This window comes from Cetorhinus maximus, chromosome 3, assembly GCF_964194155.1.
Source record: "Cetorhinus maximus chromosome 3, sCetMax3.hap1.1, whole genome shotgun sequence".
Lineage (NCBI taxonomy): Eukaryota > Metazoa > Chordata > Chondrichthyes > Lamniformes > Cetorhinidae > Cetorhinus > Cetorhinus maximus.
The window spans coordinates 74,465,993-74,483,799 of record NC_135881.1 but is presented as its reverse complement, the minus strand read 5'-3'; the positions used below and the strand labels follow the sequence as shown (position 1 = coordinate 74,483,799).

Genomic DNA, 17,807 nt, shown 5'->3' with positions numbered 1-17,807 from the left:
AAACTGGCTGTAGCCCCTTATTAGCATGTTAAAAATGAATAATTTCCTGTTTTAGGCAGAGGTGCCAGACATGAAAAATTCCCGGTTACCAATTATGCAGCTGTCATACTTCTGGGGCTGGTGAGCGGGGCAATGATTGGGGGCATGAGAACATGCCCAGAAACTGGTCTTCCCAACATGAATTTTATACCCAAAAAACAGGCGAGTAGGGATTAATTCCTCCCCAATGTGTGCCAAACAACCTGAACTTGCTGAGTTGATGTGAACAGGGCAGGTAGAAAAGTTTTGAAACTTCTTTGTTATTCGCTTACTTCCCACCGAGAGTTTTCAAAAGTTGCAGTAAAGTTCAACTTATCTCCAAGCGTTGATGTCATTGCTGCATGTGGACATAGTAGGCTTGGAAATTATGCCTCCACTGTCGAATAGCTTTCCTCCATTCACTGTGTAGGCATATTCATGAGAAATGGGCACTCGGGTAGGTTACTGCAGTGAACAGGAGATGTGGATCCAGTCCCAAAGATAGAGTTGATGACTTCAACAAAAGGAGAAGGCGAAAAATGCCATGAAAAAAGAGAAGGTAAAGGGAAAAGCCATTTGTTAATTTTCTTTGCGTAATCATTGCCTTGTGTTACAGACAGGAAGGGGGTTAATTTGAACAGCATTAATTTCTCCTCTTACCCCCTGTCCATAAACAGAAAGTAGCATTCCAGAATTGCTGGTGATATGCTTCTGGGATTAACTCGTAGGCACTTAGGACCAAGGCACAAGGCAGCCTTGGTCTGCTCATAACTCATGGACACATCAGGAGTCAGCATAGAATAGACTTAAATAAAAGCAAAAAACTGCGGATGCTGGAAATCCAAAACAAAAACAAAAATACCTGGAAAAACTCAGCAGGTCTTGCAGCATCTGTGGAGAGGAGCACAGTTAACGTTTCGAGTCCGCATGACTCTTCAACAGAACTAAGGAAAAATAGAAAAGGGGTGAAATATAAGCTGGTTTAAAGGTGGGGGGTTGGGACAAGAAGAGCTGGATAGAAGGCCAGTGATAGGTGGAGATAACCAAAAGATGTCACAGACAAAAGGACAAAGAGGTGTTGAAGGTGGTGATATTATCTAAAGGAATGTGCTAATTAAGGGTAGAAAGCAGGACGAGCAAGGTACAGATAGCCCTAGTGGGGGTGGGGTGGGGTGAAGGAATCGAAAAAGGCTAAAAGGTAGAGATAAAACAATGGATGGAAATACATTTAAAAATAATGGAAATAGGTGGGAAAAGAAAAATCTATATAAATTATTGGAAAAAACAAAAAAGAGGGGGAAAATCGGAAAGGGGGTGGGGATGGAGGAGAAAGTTCATGATCTAAAATTGTTGAACTCAATATTCAGTCTGGAAGGCTGTAAAGTGCCTAGTCAGAAGATGAGGTGCTGTTCCTCCAGTTTGCATTGAGCTTCACTGGAACAATGCAGCAAGCCAAGGATGGACATGTGGGCAAGAGAGCAGGGTGGAGTGTTGAAATGGCAAGCGACAGGGAGGTCTGGGCAATGCTTGTGGACAGACCGAAGGTGTTCTGCAAAGCGTTCACCCAGCCTGCGTTTGGTCTCTCCAATGTAGAGGAAACCGCATTGGGAGCAGCGAATGCAGTAGACTAAGTTGAGGGAAGTGCAAGTGAAATGCTGCTTCACTTGAAATGAGTGTTTGGGGCCTTGGACGGTGAGGAGAGGGGAAGTAAAGGGGCAGGTGTTGCATCTTCTGAGGTTGCATGGGAAGGTGCCGTTGGAGGGGGTTGAGGTGTAGGGGGTGATGGAGGAGTGGACCAGGGTGTCACGGAGGGAACGATCCCTACGGAATGCCGCCGGGGGGGTGAAGGGAAGATGTGTTTGGTGGTGGCATCATGCTGGAGTTGGCGGAAATGGTGGAGGATGATCCTTTGAATGCGGAGGCTGGTGGGGTGATAAGTGAGGACAAGGGGGACCCTATCATGTTTCTGGGAGGGAGAAGAAGGTGTGAGGGCGGATGCGCGGAAGATGGGACGGATATGGTTGAGGGCCCTGTCAACCACCGTGGGTGGAAAACCTTGGTTAAGGAAGAAGGAGGACATGTCAGAGGAACTGTTTTTGAAAGTGGCATCATCAGATCAGATGTAACGGAGGCGAAGGAACTGAGAGAATGGGATGGAGTCCTTACAGGAAGCTGGGTGTGAGGAGCTGTAGTCGATGTAGCTGTGGGAGTCGGTAGGCTTGTAATGGATATTGGTTCTTGGGCTCTCTTTGACAGCTGTCCTTGAATTAAAAACATTCAGGTATCTGATGGGCATTTTAGCTGTCCTGCTGCTTTCTCAAAAGTGGCAAAAAATGACTCCACGTCACTGCCTTCAAATTTAGGAATGACTGAATCAATATAACATACTTGAGGGCCTCAGAGAGTGAATCTGGGGTAGGGAGATAGGAGCCGCTACCGGATAGAGAGAGATTTTCCCTTGAAGACTCCAGCTGTCTGGTCTGTCTTTCCCTTTGAGCAGCTGGTTCCATTTCCAATTTTCAGAGTTGGAATTCTCTTTCTCTTTCCTGTTCCCTTGCTTTCTCTTTCTCTGTCTTTCCCTATCTCTCTCTGTTTCCCGCTTCTGTGCTTCCCTTTCTAACTGCATTCTGAGCTTTCCCAGCTTGAATTTGGCGAGGGGAGAGAATTCGGAGTCATGGCTGAGCCCTTCATCTACTTGTTCTATCGGAAATGTGAGATCCTAATGTTCTATCAACAACTGGATCAGTTCACTTCTCTTCACTTTACTGGGTAACTTTAATTGTACCTCCCTAGCTACAGCTTTCAGTTGCTCTGTGCTAAGGGATGCTAACGTTTCATTGTTCAGATCTCCTTGCTTGACCCACATCTGGGCATCAGACTTGCCTTTTTCTTAGCGTTGGGGAAAAAGGAATTTGCCGTGGTAAATTGCTTGTGTTTTAAAATTCGTTCCAACCACCAAGTTTTTTCTTTTGATTTCCAATTGGCTCTTTTTTATCAGATTTGGCTTGTGTCTTAAACTTGACTCTGGCCAAATTCAAATGGGTTATCCCAGATGTGAGCTCCTAATTTCGGTTATGGTCAGGTGGTGGTTAATTTAAACAGCACTAATTTGTCCTCTCACCATTTGTTTCCCTCTTTATAAACGGTGGCGTATTTCTCCAACCCCTTGGTTTTGTGTGATCCAATTTTCTATTAATAACCTCACAGCAAACTTGAGATAGGATGAACTCAAAGGGTTAGTTTATTTGCACACACTCAAATTGCGGGATGAGGGTCGCAACGTCATCTCCACACTCAGAGAGAGATAGATAAATGAGTACAGAGTACAATACAGAGACCACAGAGAAGATAAATATTGGTTCACGTGAGTTCCAGAGTCCAGAATCAAAGTTCAATGAGGTATTCCCTCACGGAGGTCAGCAGGCTGAAAACCGATGTAGAATTCACTTTTCCGGTGGTGTGGACTTCACAAGTTGCGATAGGCACGCAGAGATGAATCAGCCTTGTAGGTGATGGTGCATAACGTATAGCAGAAGCAGGGTAGATGGGGCCAGGTATCCAACCTGGACCAGAGCTCCTTCGGTGTTGCCGGCTAGTCAGATGTTAAACAGCAGACTGAGCTTTTCAGTTGAGTAAGGCAATATTACTTGTTCTACAAGCCAGAGGCCCATGTCACATGACTCCCACCTCTCCACCTTCTTTGACAAAGGATGTGTAGCCATCGTCTGGATTCCAAAGAGTCTTAGCCATTAAAAATTGAAAGGAAGATAGTGGGGCGTTTGTTTTAGCAGATGATTCAACTCCTTCTAGCCAGCCTGGGTTCTTAAATGCAAATGGTCATTGTATTGTTCTCTTTGAAGTTGGGCTGTACAGTCCACGGGTGATCATTAGTGGCTCCTCAGAGACAACGAGGTGTGAGTTTTCCTAAAACTGCCTAGCGGCTTCTTTTGTTCAGGGGTCACAGACAGACACAATTTCAGCCATTTTAAAGGTCTTGTTCAGTTTTTTAAAAATTAGTAATAGTGATGGGCATATCTATATATATATATTTTATAAAAATATACAGTGTGAGGTCTTGGTCCTTCACACCTGTTAAATGCCTTTTTCAGTTAAATTGTAGGTTTTAGGAGAGTTGACACTGCTTTGTATAGCTATTTGTTTTAAATGCTTCAGACTGTTAACAATTTTTCTTAAACTTCCAAATTTGTGAGTATCTGAGAAAGTGCACACATTGAACACACCAGGCTATGACAGTTTTCTGTCCTTTAAGGTCCACTGCATTCAAATAGAATCAAGTAGGCACTGGTATAATGTATCCTTGAGATGAACGCTACTTAAAGAACACATTCTGTTTGTTGCAACTGAAAATTGGTGTTACTTTGCCTACATATCTACCTGTTTAGTGCTTTGGGCAATTATGATTTCCTGGTGGAAGTGGGTCTTCAAGCAACAATTGACAAATCTTCCCAATGACCTCTTGAGTGTAGTGCCACCTCCTGAGGCACTGGCATTCAGGAAAATCTAAGTTTAATACTTCCTGATCTGTAAACCCTGGTGAGAGGGCATTTTCATGTCAGGGAGAGCAATCTCACCTCTTCCACCTCCTCATTCTCCTTTTCAGAGCAAAGGGAACTGCATGTTCTAGGTAAAAAACTACTTTCCTGACAGGATCTCTAATGATGCAACTACTGTGACTGTCTTTACGACTGAATCTTTCAACAGTAACAACAACTGATATTTATATAGCACCTTTAATGACATAAAATGTCCCAAAACGCTTCAGATGGCATTATAAAAATAGGGCACCAAACCAGATAAGGAAATAATAGAGCAGATGACCAAAAGCTTAGTCAAAGAAGTAGTTTTTAAGGAGTCTGTTAAGGGGGGAGAGTGAGGTAGAGAGGCAGAGAAGTTTAGGGAGCGTAATCCAGATTTTAGGACCGGGCAGCTGAAGGCACAACCACCATTGAGGATGCTCAAGAGGCCAGAACTAAAGAAGTGTAGATATCTTGGAGGGTTATTGGGCCGAAGATTACAGCGATAGGGAGGGGTGAGACCAAGTAGGGATTTGAAAACCAGGGTGAGAATTTAAAAATGGTGGCGTTGCCTATTTGGGAGCCAGTGTAGATCAGCGAGCACAGGGCTGATGCATTAACTGGTTTTGGTCCAAGCTTGCACACAGACAGTAAAGTTTTGAATGATCACAGGTAGGGTAGATATGGGAGAGTAGCCAGGATTTTATTAGAATAGTCAAGCCTAGAGGTAACAAAGGCATGGACAAGGATTTCAGCAGCAGATGAACTGAGGCAGGTGTAGAGTCGGGCAATGATATGGAGACAAAAGTAGGTTGCTGACCCCTTGAGAGATCTCGCAATCTCTGCTGCTGTTAAAAAGACACTCTTTAACTGGCCTTTTCGAGGCCATATACTGAATTGCCCTCTTTTCCAATGGCCCACAATGCATAGCAAATGAGGACGAAATACCTGGGAGATTATCAGATTTAGACTTAGATAAAGCATGTGTTTATGTCTGTTTCCATAGCTAGTTTTTCCAGAAACATGTCGTCCACCTGTCGCCAGAGGCTATAGCTTGAGGGGCACCACTATGCATCAAGTATGGCTGACCAGGAAACTCTCCCTCTTTTACCACCTTCCATAGGCGTATTGAAAGATTTGCATGGTTGATAATCAACCTGTTTGGCCACGCTATGAACATACCTCCCATGGCCATCAAGTCCTGGAGTGGGACTCAAATCCAGAACTTCTGGCTCAGAGGCAGGGATGCTACCCACTGTGTCACCAGTCCTCCCATTTAGTAACAGAGCCATATGGGTAAAGAAAGGAAGGAGAAAGAAAGTATTGCATTTATACAATGCCTTTCATGATCTCGGGATGTTCCAAAGTGCTTTACAACCAATCAAAATGCTTTTTTAGTGCAGTCACTATTGTAACATAGGAAAGCCTGGCGGCCAATTTTTCACAGCAAGGCCCCACAAACAATATGCAATAAATAGCCAATTAGACACAAATAGTGTTTTAGTGATGTTGGCCATGACACTTCAGAAACCCACTGTTGTTCTTCGATTGATGCCACGGGACCGTTTATGTCCACCTTATAGTGCAGAAGGGACGTTGATTTAGCCTAGGCATTAGTCATATTCTACTGCTAATTGGAGGGAAATTTATACTTTTATGTCTGAAAGTTATAAAATGGCTCATTGACTTTAAACAGTGGATAGCTGGGCCAGACTAAGTACAAAGATTTGCCAAGCACTTCTAGTGAAGGGAGCACCCTTTTAAAAGTAGTTTTCATTCAGAATGGGGCACAGTCATATTTTAATATGACACATGCATTTACAGCTTGTTCAAATTGACCTGTTTTGTTGATGTGGCAGACACTTTACTCGTTTCTAAAATATATGTTTTGTTTAAATTAAAAACCTTTAAACGTATGTGTGTCCATATGTTAGGTCCTCCTTCCTTTCCATCAAGCACCAGTTTTAATGTTTGAACTGTCCATGTCCCAGGATTTTGCCACAAGATCTGTAACAGAATTTTGGATATAAAGATATCCAGGATAATGTCCATAAATTTATTCCAGAGTCGTGCTTATGTGTGGAGGAACACCATATTATTAAATCTGAAAGGACCTTTAGCAAGCTGAAAATAAAAACAAAAAATGCTGAAATCACAACGTGTATTTGTCAGCAACTCGTAAAGAAAAATAAATTCATATGATTCTTCTGCAGAGTTCTGATTTTGATGTAGGATGCAGACCTGAAAGATTAACCTGTTGTTTTTCTTTCTTTTACTGAAGGCCCTGTTGTTATTTCCAGAACTTTCTATTTTTATTTCCGATATCCAGGATTTCTTTATATTAGCACAAATATGAGATTACAAAGATATCTGAAACCGTAGTTTATTTGAATATTATTCTCTTTTTATTAGGCTTTGCAACTCTTGGAGGATGCCAGTTTCAACACGTGCTTTACAACAGATGGCTATATACTTGGGAATAGTGTCTGGAGGAGGATGCGCGGTTATGTATTACCTTATGCAGCGTGAGTACACACAAACACAACCTGGTAAAGCTTTTTCTGCTTCCAAGACCTTTTTCCCCACTGACATGCTGTAGGCATCCAGTAGACAAATATCACACACTCCACATGCACTATCAGTAGACTGAATCACTTGAAGCCACTTTCAAAAATAGTTTGTAAAGAAGGGAAATTCTTAAACTGGTTAGAAACCAAACTTATTTTTTTCAGCCTGTTGTGATGCTATGGTTGTAGTAATGTCCTCCCTGCGAACATTTGTATTTGTTGTGTCACTGAGAACAGATATTTCCTGGTTAAAGCCCAGAATTTTTACTGTTTTACTGATTTGTCTCAAGTCACACCACATGTTTGGGTGCATGATGGTGTATTGCAGAGTGATAGAATGCAAGTTCAGATTCATAATTTTCCCAGATAATCAAATACTGCCCTCAGTTGTGTTGCCATGTTGAAGTTAGGTGGCTTCCTAACAGAGTTGATTAGATGGAGAATTAATGCTCTTGTAAGGCCCTTCGAATCAGGGTGTGTAAAAACTGAAGATTTTGCCTGAAGACTGAAAAATCCATATGTATCTGAAACATCCCCTGCCACTTTTTGTTTGTTACTGGACAATACAACACCATATCGGACTTCTATATGATGGAATGTGGTGGTACTATTGGAACTAAGCTCACCAATTTCCTTCCCTTGCCGTTCATCCTAGCCTCTGTCAACAGTTCAAAACTCATCCTCCACTCTGCATTCTACTCCAAAATGGCTGTCACTTGCAAACTGGTAGGGCAATCCAGAACAATATTAAAATCAGAGCTAGGCATTCAGACGTAAAGTCAGGAAGCACTTCTTCACACAAAGGGTACTGGAAATCTGAAACTCCAACAAAAGACTGTGGATGCTGGGTCAATAGGAATTTTTAAGACTGAAATCGGTAGCTATTTGTTAGGTAAGGGAATCACAGGAGATATGGAACAATAGTAGGTGATTAGAATTGAGATAAAGATTAGCAATGATTTAATTGAATAGTGGAACAGGCTCAAAGGTTTGAATGGCCTACTTCTGTTCAGATAGCACTTCTTGTGGATGAGTATATTGATATTCTGGCATTTACTTGGCTCAAAGATTGCTGTGCTTTCTCTTTTATTGAATGGCCATTTAAATCATGGCAGTGGTTGTTCCTTATTGGCAACTCACCCCTTCGCCTTTTTCCCTATTCCTCCAACACCTGTTTAGAATGCCGTGCTTTGTTTTTCCCTTCTTAGTTTTCCTTGTTGTCTACTTCACCCAAGTACCTGAGTTCTTCTCCAAGAAATCCTTCCTTCCTTTATTTCATGGACTGAATCATGAAACTTGGTAATTTCAACTCTACCTCAGCTCCCCTTGCCCACTTTCCTCAAAATTCACCATCATCTCTTAATGTCAGTATCTGAGTAGATTCGATTTCCAGAAAGATTTTGTTGCTCGACCAGGCCTATATACAGTCTAATACTGAACTAGATTGTGGATTTGGTGCAGATCTCACTTGTGAATAATTGGTTTTATAGAAAATTTTGCCAAATCAGAATACTACAAGTTGGCAATTGAAGAACTCAACAAAAATGACACAGCACTAGAAGCCCTGGGAGCTCCACCACTGCAGGTCCGAAATATCAAACTCACAGACAGGAACAATCGTGTGGATGGAATAAGTGCAAGGGTACAGTATTCAGTTATTATTTCTTTCCTAAGCTCTGTTTTTGCACTTGAATTATAGGTTCTTTATATGTGAAGCAGAAATTCCATGAGGCAATATTTTTGCTTCCATGCATACACTGTTGTTTTCATATACCTTGATTTTAAACTTTCACCTTACTTGGAGTTTCCCTGTGATGATGTTACATTAGGGGATACACATTCCCTTTAAATCATGAATGGGGATGTGAGTGGATGTATAATTGGGGACATATAATTAGAATAAATGTGTGCCAGTCTCTTGAATCCAGATAAACTTAATCTATTAAACAATTCTGTACTATTGGTTTGCAGATCAAAATCCCAGTATGTGGAACAAAATCAGCTGGATATCTCCACACCTATTCTGTTAGAGACAGTGTACAAAAGAGGTAACCTAAATGCTTGTAACCAACTAATTGAATGCTGAACGTCTTTTGAAAATCACTTTGATGTTACAAATATGCATTCATTTTTGTTCTATTTACAAGAGTTATGATTATGAACAGATCAGGAAGAGAACACTTTAGACATTGGCTTCAACCCATATTTGTACATATTGCGTTATCTAGGCTATCTCAGATTGCCCTAGAAGACATAAGTGCTTCATTTCAGGGAAGGAAGATACTGACTATAGCCAAGAAGTGTGTCAGTTAATAGAATTATTTAATCTTAATGATAAGGAATTTAGGACACTTCTACTCCGCTTGGCACAGTGTGAGTGGAGAACCTGAGTTAAACTTTTTCTTTACACTGCCATGGTGAGAGAAGGGTTGATGGAGCTCTGCAGAAGTATATCTCTGTGTAACTATGGGCTGTGATTTATGTTGCCTCCTATGCTATTTTGTTTCCTTATGCTTGAAAATTTTTAAGGAAGTAGAGAAACAGCTTGAAAGGCATCAAGAGAAGGCAGCATAATTTTAAACAGCCATTGTTGGTATTAGAATAAAACCACTAGAAGATTGTCTCTAGTAAATCTGACTTCTGTATCAAAAACAATCACAGCAGGGCAACAACCCAGTGTGTGAGAGGCACTAAATAATTGTGGAATCCTGTGATATGATAGATTGAGGAAAAGAAAACATATTGCTTATAATAAAGACCAGTCATTAGAAGTATTCAGTATAAATGGTCATTTTCTGATTGGCAGGATGTAATGAGTGGAGTACCACAGGGATCAGTGCTGGGGCCTCAACTTTTTACAATTTATATAAATGATTTGGATGAAGTAACTGAAGGAATGGTTGCTAAATTTGCTGATGACACAAAAATAGATAGGAAAGTAAATTGTGAAGAGGGCATAAGGAGGCTACAAAGGGATATAGATGGGTTGAGTGGGCAAAAACCTGGCAAATTGTGTATAATGTGGGAAAGTGTGAAATAGCTCATTTTGGCAGGAAGAATAAAAATTAAGCATATTATCTAAATGGTGAAAGATTGCAGAGCTCTGAGATTCAGAAGGATCTGGGTGTCCTCGTGCATGAATTTCAAAAGGCTAGTATGCAGGTACAGCAAGTAATTAGGAAAGCTACTAGAATGTTATCATATATTGTGTGGGGAACTGAATACAAAAGTAGGGAGGTTATGCTTCAGTTGTACAGGGCATTGGTGAGACCACATCTGGAAAACTGTGTACAGTATTGGTCTCCTTATTTAAGGAAGGATATAAATTCATTAGAAGCCATTCCGAGAAGGTTTACTTAACTAATACCAGGAATGAGTGTGTTGTCTGCTGAGGAAAGGTTGGACAGGCTAGGCTTGTATCCGCTGGAGTTTAGAAGAGTAAGAAGCAACTTGATTGAAAATTTTACGATCCTGAGGGGTTTTGACAACGTGGATGTGAAGAGGATGTTTCCTCTTTTGGGGAATCCAGAAGTCACTGTTTAAAAATAAGGGGTTGCCCATTTAAGACAGATGAGGAGAAATTCTTTTCTCTGAGGGTCGTGAGTCTTTGCAACTCTTCCTCAAAAGGCGGTGGAAGTAGAATCTTTGAATGTTTTTAAGGCAGAGCTAGGTAGATTCTTGATAAACAAGAGGGTGAAAGGTTATCAGGGGTGGGCGGGAGATTACAATCAGATCAGCCATGAATGGTGAAGAGTGGAGCAGGCTCAAGGGGGTGAGTGGCCTCCTCCTGCTTCTGATTCATATGTTCATATGTAGTAGGGATTAATTTAGGTGCCATAGAGATTTGGTTAAATGAGATTTGACTGAGATTTCAAAGTAGGTTGAGGAATAAAATGCTCTTGAGAAGAATAAAACACATCATGTGTTTTAAAACACAAAATGTGCTTTAGATTTCACTGTCAAATGTCTAAAACATTTCTGGTCAAATTTTTGTTTTCATTGTTATATAGATGGCTTAATTAAACTAGATGTTGTACAAACTATCAGAATTTTTTTTATATTGGCTAAAGTGTGTAAATGTGTGTTGAACTAAATGGCTTGCTATTTCATCTGAATATTTTTAAAAATCCTGTGTGCAAAGCAAATTATTTTTGACCACACATATGAAGGGCTTTAGGGATTGCGTTGCTGGCTTGTTGGATGTTATCTGTGCTTTGACATGCCTTGGAAAAAAAATGTATGCAAACATTTTGTTTTGCTTATCCATATTTTAATTCTAGTCTTGCAAAGATTTTTTTTCAAAACATTATTTTAAAGTAGCGTTTAATTTCAGTCAATGACTATTTTTCTCAACACTGCATTGTGTGAAACTAAGTTAGACGTCTGAGATTTGATCCCTTGTCTACTGCATTAGCTGATTTCAGCCAAGGCAGTTTTAAATTCAGAGCTCCTGGATAGGGAAGGGAAAAGTTAATCAGATACCTACTCCTTATCTCTATTCAATGACTCTCATTGGAAAATGTTTATGTGTGATGTCGGGTGAGCACAGAGTTGAGCATGGCTGTGATTGCCCTCCTTGGATGAGTGACCTAATGATGCACATTCACTCATTCAGAAAGAATAGCCACTTGGATGAGGTACCTGAGGATGGGCAGCATCGCTGGTCCTGTGACCGAACAAAACTCATGCTTATGAGAAGTTAAAATTTTAGGAATTTTGTTGAAGAATTGCCAATTAATTACTTTCTTGTTTTTTGTTAAGATGGTTTCTACGAGAAGCTGTGTTGCAGTTGCTGGATGGCCGACAAGTTTCAGTTTACCCCTCGACCAAGGATGAAGACTGCCAATGTTAATACACGTGCAAAACTACATTCTTCAAGATGCAATTCAATTTCTGATGCTATTTTAAAAAAAACACAGCCAATTAAAAAAGTGAATGAAAAGCAGAGTTGCGTTGTTATGATCCCAGTTGATGTTGCTTCTGGACAAGAAAGGTCCCAGGATAGAACCTGGCTTGATGTATTCTAACTTTATTTTAAACGTGGAGGGTGGCTACTGAACAGAGTCTGCTGATGAATTTTTAACAAAAGAATAAAACATTTATTAAACAAGAACAGATGAACGATATTACACTACTCCTTCACCCACAACTATACCTTTACAGATATATAGAGGTTCATAAAGATAACCCAAGTTACAAAATCTATGTTATACTCTAATGTTCACAATAAGTATACAATCAATGTAAACCAATAGGCGACCTGTGGTTGGACACCCCACACTCTGAAACCAAATGACAGATGCCACCCAAAGCAGATGCTATGGAGTTCTTATCAATTTCCCCCAGGCACTTGTCACACTGTGAGCCACCCGGTCTCACTGAACTTCATCTTTCTCCTGAGGGTTTCCAATCTCAATGCTTGAAGTACTCGCTTTGGAATCTTCTCCCAAATGACGCTTTCACTTGGACGTCTTCAACAAGGATCCAGCTCCAAAGGTTTGAACTCTCCTTTAGATGTTCTTCTCCTCTGGATCTCTACATACATTCAGGCTTCACTATCCACATACACTCTCAGGTATTCGGCTGTTCTAAGCAGGACACCACTGCTTCACAGGTCTATAGTAAGGAGTCACCCACATTTGACTGTCTCCTCAGATCTTCTGGCTTCCCGCAAGCCCACTTTGCCTTCATTCTGCTCCCTGCAGTTTTCTCTCTTTAATTCGGAGCCCATTCCTCTGCTCCTTACTTTAGCTGCTCCTTACTTTAGCTTCACGGAACAGGCGCTGTTCCAGATTCCTGTCCTTGTCCTTTGACTTAACTGTGCTCTTGGGACCTTTTTCTGTACCACTCCCTTGTTTTGGGACTTTCTTCTTTGCTCTTTGGAATCTGCTCCCTGCAGTTCCTCTTCCTGTGTCCTACTTCTCCTGGTACCTCTTCCATCTGAACTCAAACTGCTTTCCTGTTTCACCCTGTGTCTCTGTAGGTCCCCTGTTGCTAGGCAACAGCACAGTATTTTTCTACTTTGTTTTAACTTCCATAAACCACTAACCCCCTTGGTAATACAACTCTCCACTTCAAGAGTCATAAAACCTCATTAAAATGCAGGTAACAAAGCTCCAGACCTGCTGGCCCCACTCTAAAGCAAAACTAAGATCCATACAAATAAAAATAATAAATTAAAATTAAACCTATAGCTTATTCTTAACACACACAAATACACATATAACTTACTTAAAACTATTTCTAATTCCTAATACTATGGATGATGGAAATCTGAAATAAAAATGGAAAATTTCTGGATAAAAGCTCAGTAGGTTAGACAGAATCTATGTAGAAAGAGAAACAGAGTTAATGTTTTAATCCTGTGACCTTTCAGCAGAACTGGGAACAGTTAGAGCTGTAATAATTTTGAGCAAGGAGTGAGTGGAACAAGAACAAAAAGGCCCCTGATAGGGTGGAAGACAGGAGAGATTGAATGATAGAAAATGACAAAATGAGCAGAAACTTTGATCCCAATTTCCACCCATCTCTCACCTTCACATGGTTCATCACCAACTCTTCTTTTGCCTTCCTTGACTTCTCTATCTCCAAATCTGGCGAAAGGGTATCAGTTAATATTGATTATAAGGCCACTGACTCCCACAGCTACCTCGTCTACACTTCCTTACAACCTACACTCTAAGGACTCCATTTCATTGTCCCAGTTCCTCCATTTCCATTTCATCTGTTCTGATCATGTAACCCTGCACAGCAGTGAGATGAGCTTCTGAGATAACTTTTTTCCTCAACCAATGAGTGTCTCTACCCTCCCACCCACCCCCTCCCAACGACCAGGGTTGACAGGGCCCACCCCTTCCTCTCTCTCCTGACCCATGGTAGGGTTTTTCTTGTCCTCACCTTCAATCCTGCCAGCCTCCATATTGAACGGATCATTTTCCGCCATTTCTGCCACCTTCAGCATTATGCCGCCACCACCAAACACATTTTCCCTACCCCCCCCCCATCCCCTTCAGCATTCCAAAGGCACCGTTCCCTCCATGATATCCTGAACAACTCCTCAGTCACCCCCAATACCCCTTCCCTCCCCACAGCACCTTTCCATGCAAACGCAGGAGATGTAACACCTGCCCTTTTACATCGTCTCTCGTCACCATCCAAGGTTCCCAAACACTCCTTCCAAGTGAAGCAGTGATTTACTTATCCTCCTTTTAAACTAGTCTACTGTATTCGCTGCTCACAATGTGGTTTCCTCTACACTGGGGAGACCAAATGCAGATTGAATGACTATTCTGTGGAACACCTTCGCTCAGTCTACAATCATGATCCTGAGCTTCCAGTGGGCCTGTCATTTTAATTCTCAACCTTGTTATCATACTGACATCTCTGTCCTTGGCCTACTGCACTGTGCTGTGAAGCTCAACATAAGCTTGAGGAACAGCACTTTGTCTTTCCATAGGCACTTGACAGACTTCTGGACTCAACATCGCATTCAACTATTTTAGACTTTAAATTCTGTCCCCGCTTTGTTTAATTTCCTTTGCCGGTTTTATTTTTTTTCAGTCAGCAGCAGCACCTGCTGTAGGCAGATGCTTTATTTCTTTGTTTATTTTCTTGCCTTCTCACCATTCCTTTTGGCTCTTGAAGACTAACTTTTCTGTCATAGAAACGTAGAAAAATAGAAGCAGGAGTGTAGGTCATTCAGCCCTTCGAGCCTGCTCCGCAATTCAATATGATCATGGCTGATCTTCTATCTCAACGCCATACTCCTGCATTCTCCCCATACCCCTTGATGCCTTTAGAGCCTAGAAATCTAACTATTTCCTCCTTAAATATATTCAGTGACTTGACCTCCACAGCCCTCTGTGGTAGAGAATTCCACAGGTTCGCCACCCTCTGAGTGAAGAAGTTTCTCCTCATCTCAGTCCTAAATGGTGTAGTGGTATTGTCACTGGATTACCAATAGATAGTGCTCTGGGCACCAGGGTTTGAATCCCGCCATGGCAGATGGTGGAATTTGAATTAAATAAAAATCTGGAATTAAAAGTCTAATGATAACCATAAAACCATTATTGTAAAAACCCATCTAAGAAATCTGTCGTCCTTACCCACGCTAGGCTACATGTGACTCCAACCCCACAGCAATGTGGCTGACTCTTAAATGCCCTCGATTATATCAAAAAAGGAATGAAACCAGACAGATCAACTGGAAACGATAATAGAAGACTGTACAGTTCTTACTAACGTCTGGGGTCTAGTGCCAAAATTGGGAGAGTTGTCTCACAGACTAGTGAAGCAACAGCCTGACATAGTCATTCTCATGGAATCATATCTTACAGATAATGTCCCAGACTCCACCATCACCATCTCTGGGTATGTTATATCCCACTGGCAGGACAGACCCAGGAGAGATGGCAACACAGTGGTATACAGTTGCCCTAAGAATCCTCAACATTGACTCCAGACCCCATGAAGTCTCCTGGCATCAGGCCAAACATGAGCAAGGAAACCTCCAAATCCCCTGCTGATCCCCACGTACCGCCCTCCCTCAATTGAACACCACTTGGAGGAAGCACTGAGGGTGGCAAGTGCGCAGAAGTTGCTCTGGGACTTCGATGTCCATCATCAAGAGTGACTCGGTAGCACTCACTACTGACCGAGCTGGCCAAGTCCTAAATGACATAGCTGCTAGACTGGGTCTGTGGCAGGTGGTGAGGAAACCAACAAGAGGGAAAAACATACTCACCCTCACCAACCTGCCTGCTGCAGGTGCATCTGTCCATGACAGTATTGGTAGCAGTGACCACCGCACAGTCATTGTGGAGACAAAGTCCTGCCTTCACATTGACGATTCCTCCATTGCGTTGTGTGGCACTACCACCATGGTAAATGGGATAGATTTCGAACAGATCTAGCAACTCAAGTTTGGGCATTCATGAGGCGCTGTGGGCCATCAGCAGCAGCAGAATTGTACTCAAGCACAATCTGTAATCTCATGGCCTGTCATATCCACCATTCTACCATTACCATCAAGCCAGGAGAGCAACCCTGGTTCAATGAAGAGTACAGGAGGTCATGCCAGGAGCAGCACCAGGCATACCTAAAAATGAGGTGTCAACCTGGTGAAGCTACAGCTCAGGATTACTTGCATGCCAAACAGCATAAGCAGCAGTGATAGAGAGAGCTAAGCGATCCTGCCACCAATGGATCAGATCTAAGCTCTGCAGTCCTGCCACATCCAGTTGTGAATGGTGGTGGACAATTAAACAACTCACTGGAGGAGGGCGAGCCATAAATATCCCTGTCCTCTTTAATGGCTTTAATGGAGATGCAGGAAAATATCACAATTGCTTAAGTATATTGATCAAGCTGAATTTTTGTTATAAACAGCTACCAGAAATTAAGAAGTTAATGTACATTTGGAATAACCTTTGAAATTAATATGTCCAGTGAAATATGATGGGGGAGCCCAGCACATCAGTGCAAAAGATAAGGATGAAGATTTCGCTACAATTTTCAGCCAGAAGTGCCGAGTGGATGATGAATCTTGGCCTCCTCCGGAGGTCACCAGCATCATAGATGCCAGCCTTCAGCCAATTCAATTCACTCCACATGACATCAAGAAACGGCTGAAAGCACTGGATTGTGCAAAGGCTATGGACCCTGACAATATTCCGGCAATAGTACTGAATACTTGTGCTCCAGAACTTTCCGCATCCCTAGCCAAGCTGTTCCAGTACAGATACAACATTGGCATCTACCCGGCTATGTGAAAAATTGCCCAGGAATGTCCTGTACACAAAAAGCAGGACATCTCTAACTCAGCCAATTACTACCCCATCAGTCTACTTTCAATCATCAGTAAAGTAATGGAAGTGGTCATCAGCAGTGCTATCAAGCAGCTCTTGCTTAGCAGTAACCTGCTCAGTGACTCTCAGTTTGTTTTCCACCAGGGTCATTCAGCTCCTGACCTCATTACAGCCTTGGTTCAAACATGGACAAAAGAGATGAACTCCCGAGGTGAGGTGAGGGTGACTACCCTTGACATCAAAGCTGCATTTGATCGAGTGTGGCATCAAGGAGCCCTAGCAAAACTGAAATCAGTGGAAAACAGGGGGAAAACTCTTCACTAGTCGGAGTCATAACTAGCACAAAGGAAGATGGTTGTTGTTGTTGGAGGTCTGTCATCTCAGCTCCAGGGCATCACTGCAGGAGTTCCTCAGGGCAGTGTCCTGGACCCAACCATATTTAACTGCTTCATCAATGACCTTCCATCATAAGGTCAGAAGTGGGAATGTTCACTGATGCTCGTACAATGTTCAGCACCATTCACAACTCCTCAGAACTGAAGCAGTCCATGTCCAAATGCAGCAAGATCTGGACAACATCCAGGCTTGGGCTGACAAACGGCATTCGTGCCATACAATTGCCAGGCAATGATCATGTCCAACAAGAGAGAATCCAACCATTGCCCCTTGATGCTCAATGGCATTACTGTCACTGAATCCTCCACTATCAACATCCTGGGGGGGTTACCATTGTCCAGAAACTGAAGTCATATAAATACTGTGGCTACTGGAGCAGATCAGAGGCTAGGAATTCTGCAGCAAATAACTCACCTCCTGACTCCCCAAAACCTGTCCACCATCTACAAGGCACAAGTCAAGAGTGTGATGGAATACTCCCACTT

At 42.1% G+C, this 17,807-nt stretch overlaps 1 protein-coding gene across 6 annotated transcripts in view; it reads left to right on the top strand.

Annotated features, from left to right (window-relative positions):
• Positions 1 to 12,062, top strand: part of coa1 (cytochrome C oxidase assembly factor 1) — an 89,467-nt gene extending 77,405 nt beyond the window's left edge. For all 6 annotated transcript variants that reach the window (XM_078538584.1, XM_078538583.1, XM_078538580.1 and 3 more), the window contains 4 exons: positions 6,966 to 7,078; positions 8,611 to 8,762; positions 9,092 to 9,168; positions 11,882 to 12,062. In XM_078538584.1, the coding sequence (XP_078394710.1) occupies positions 6,985 to 7,078; positions 8,611 to 8,762; positions 9,092 to 9,168; positions 11,882 to 11,972 (414 nt within the window). In that variant the 5' untranslated portion in view covers positions 6,966 to 6,984 and the 3' untranslated portion in view covers positions 11,973 to 12,062. The remainder of the gene's footprint in view (positions 1 to 6,965; positions 7,079 to 8,610; positions 8,763 to 9,091; positions 9,169 to 11,881) is intronic.
• The last annotated feature ends 5,745 nt before the right edge of the window (positions 12,063 to 17,807 follow it).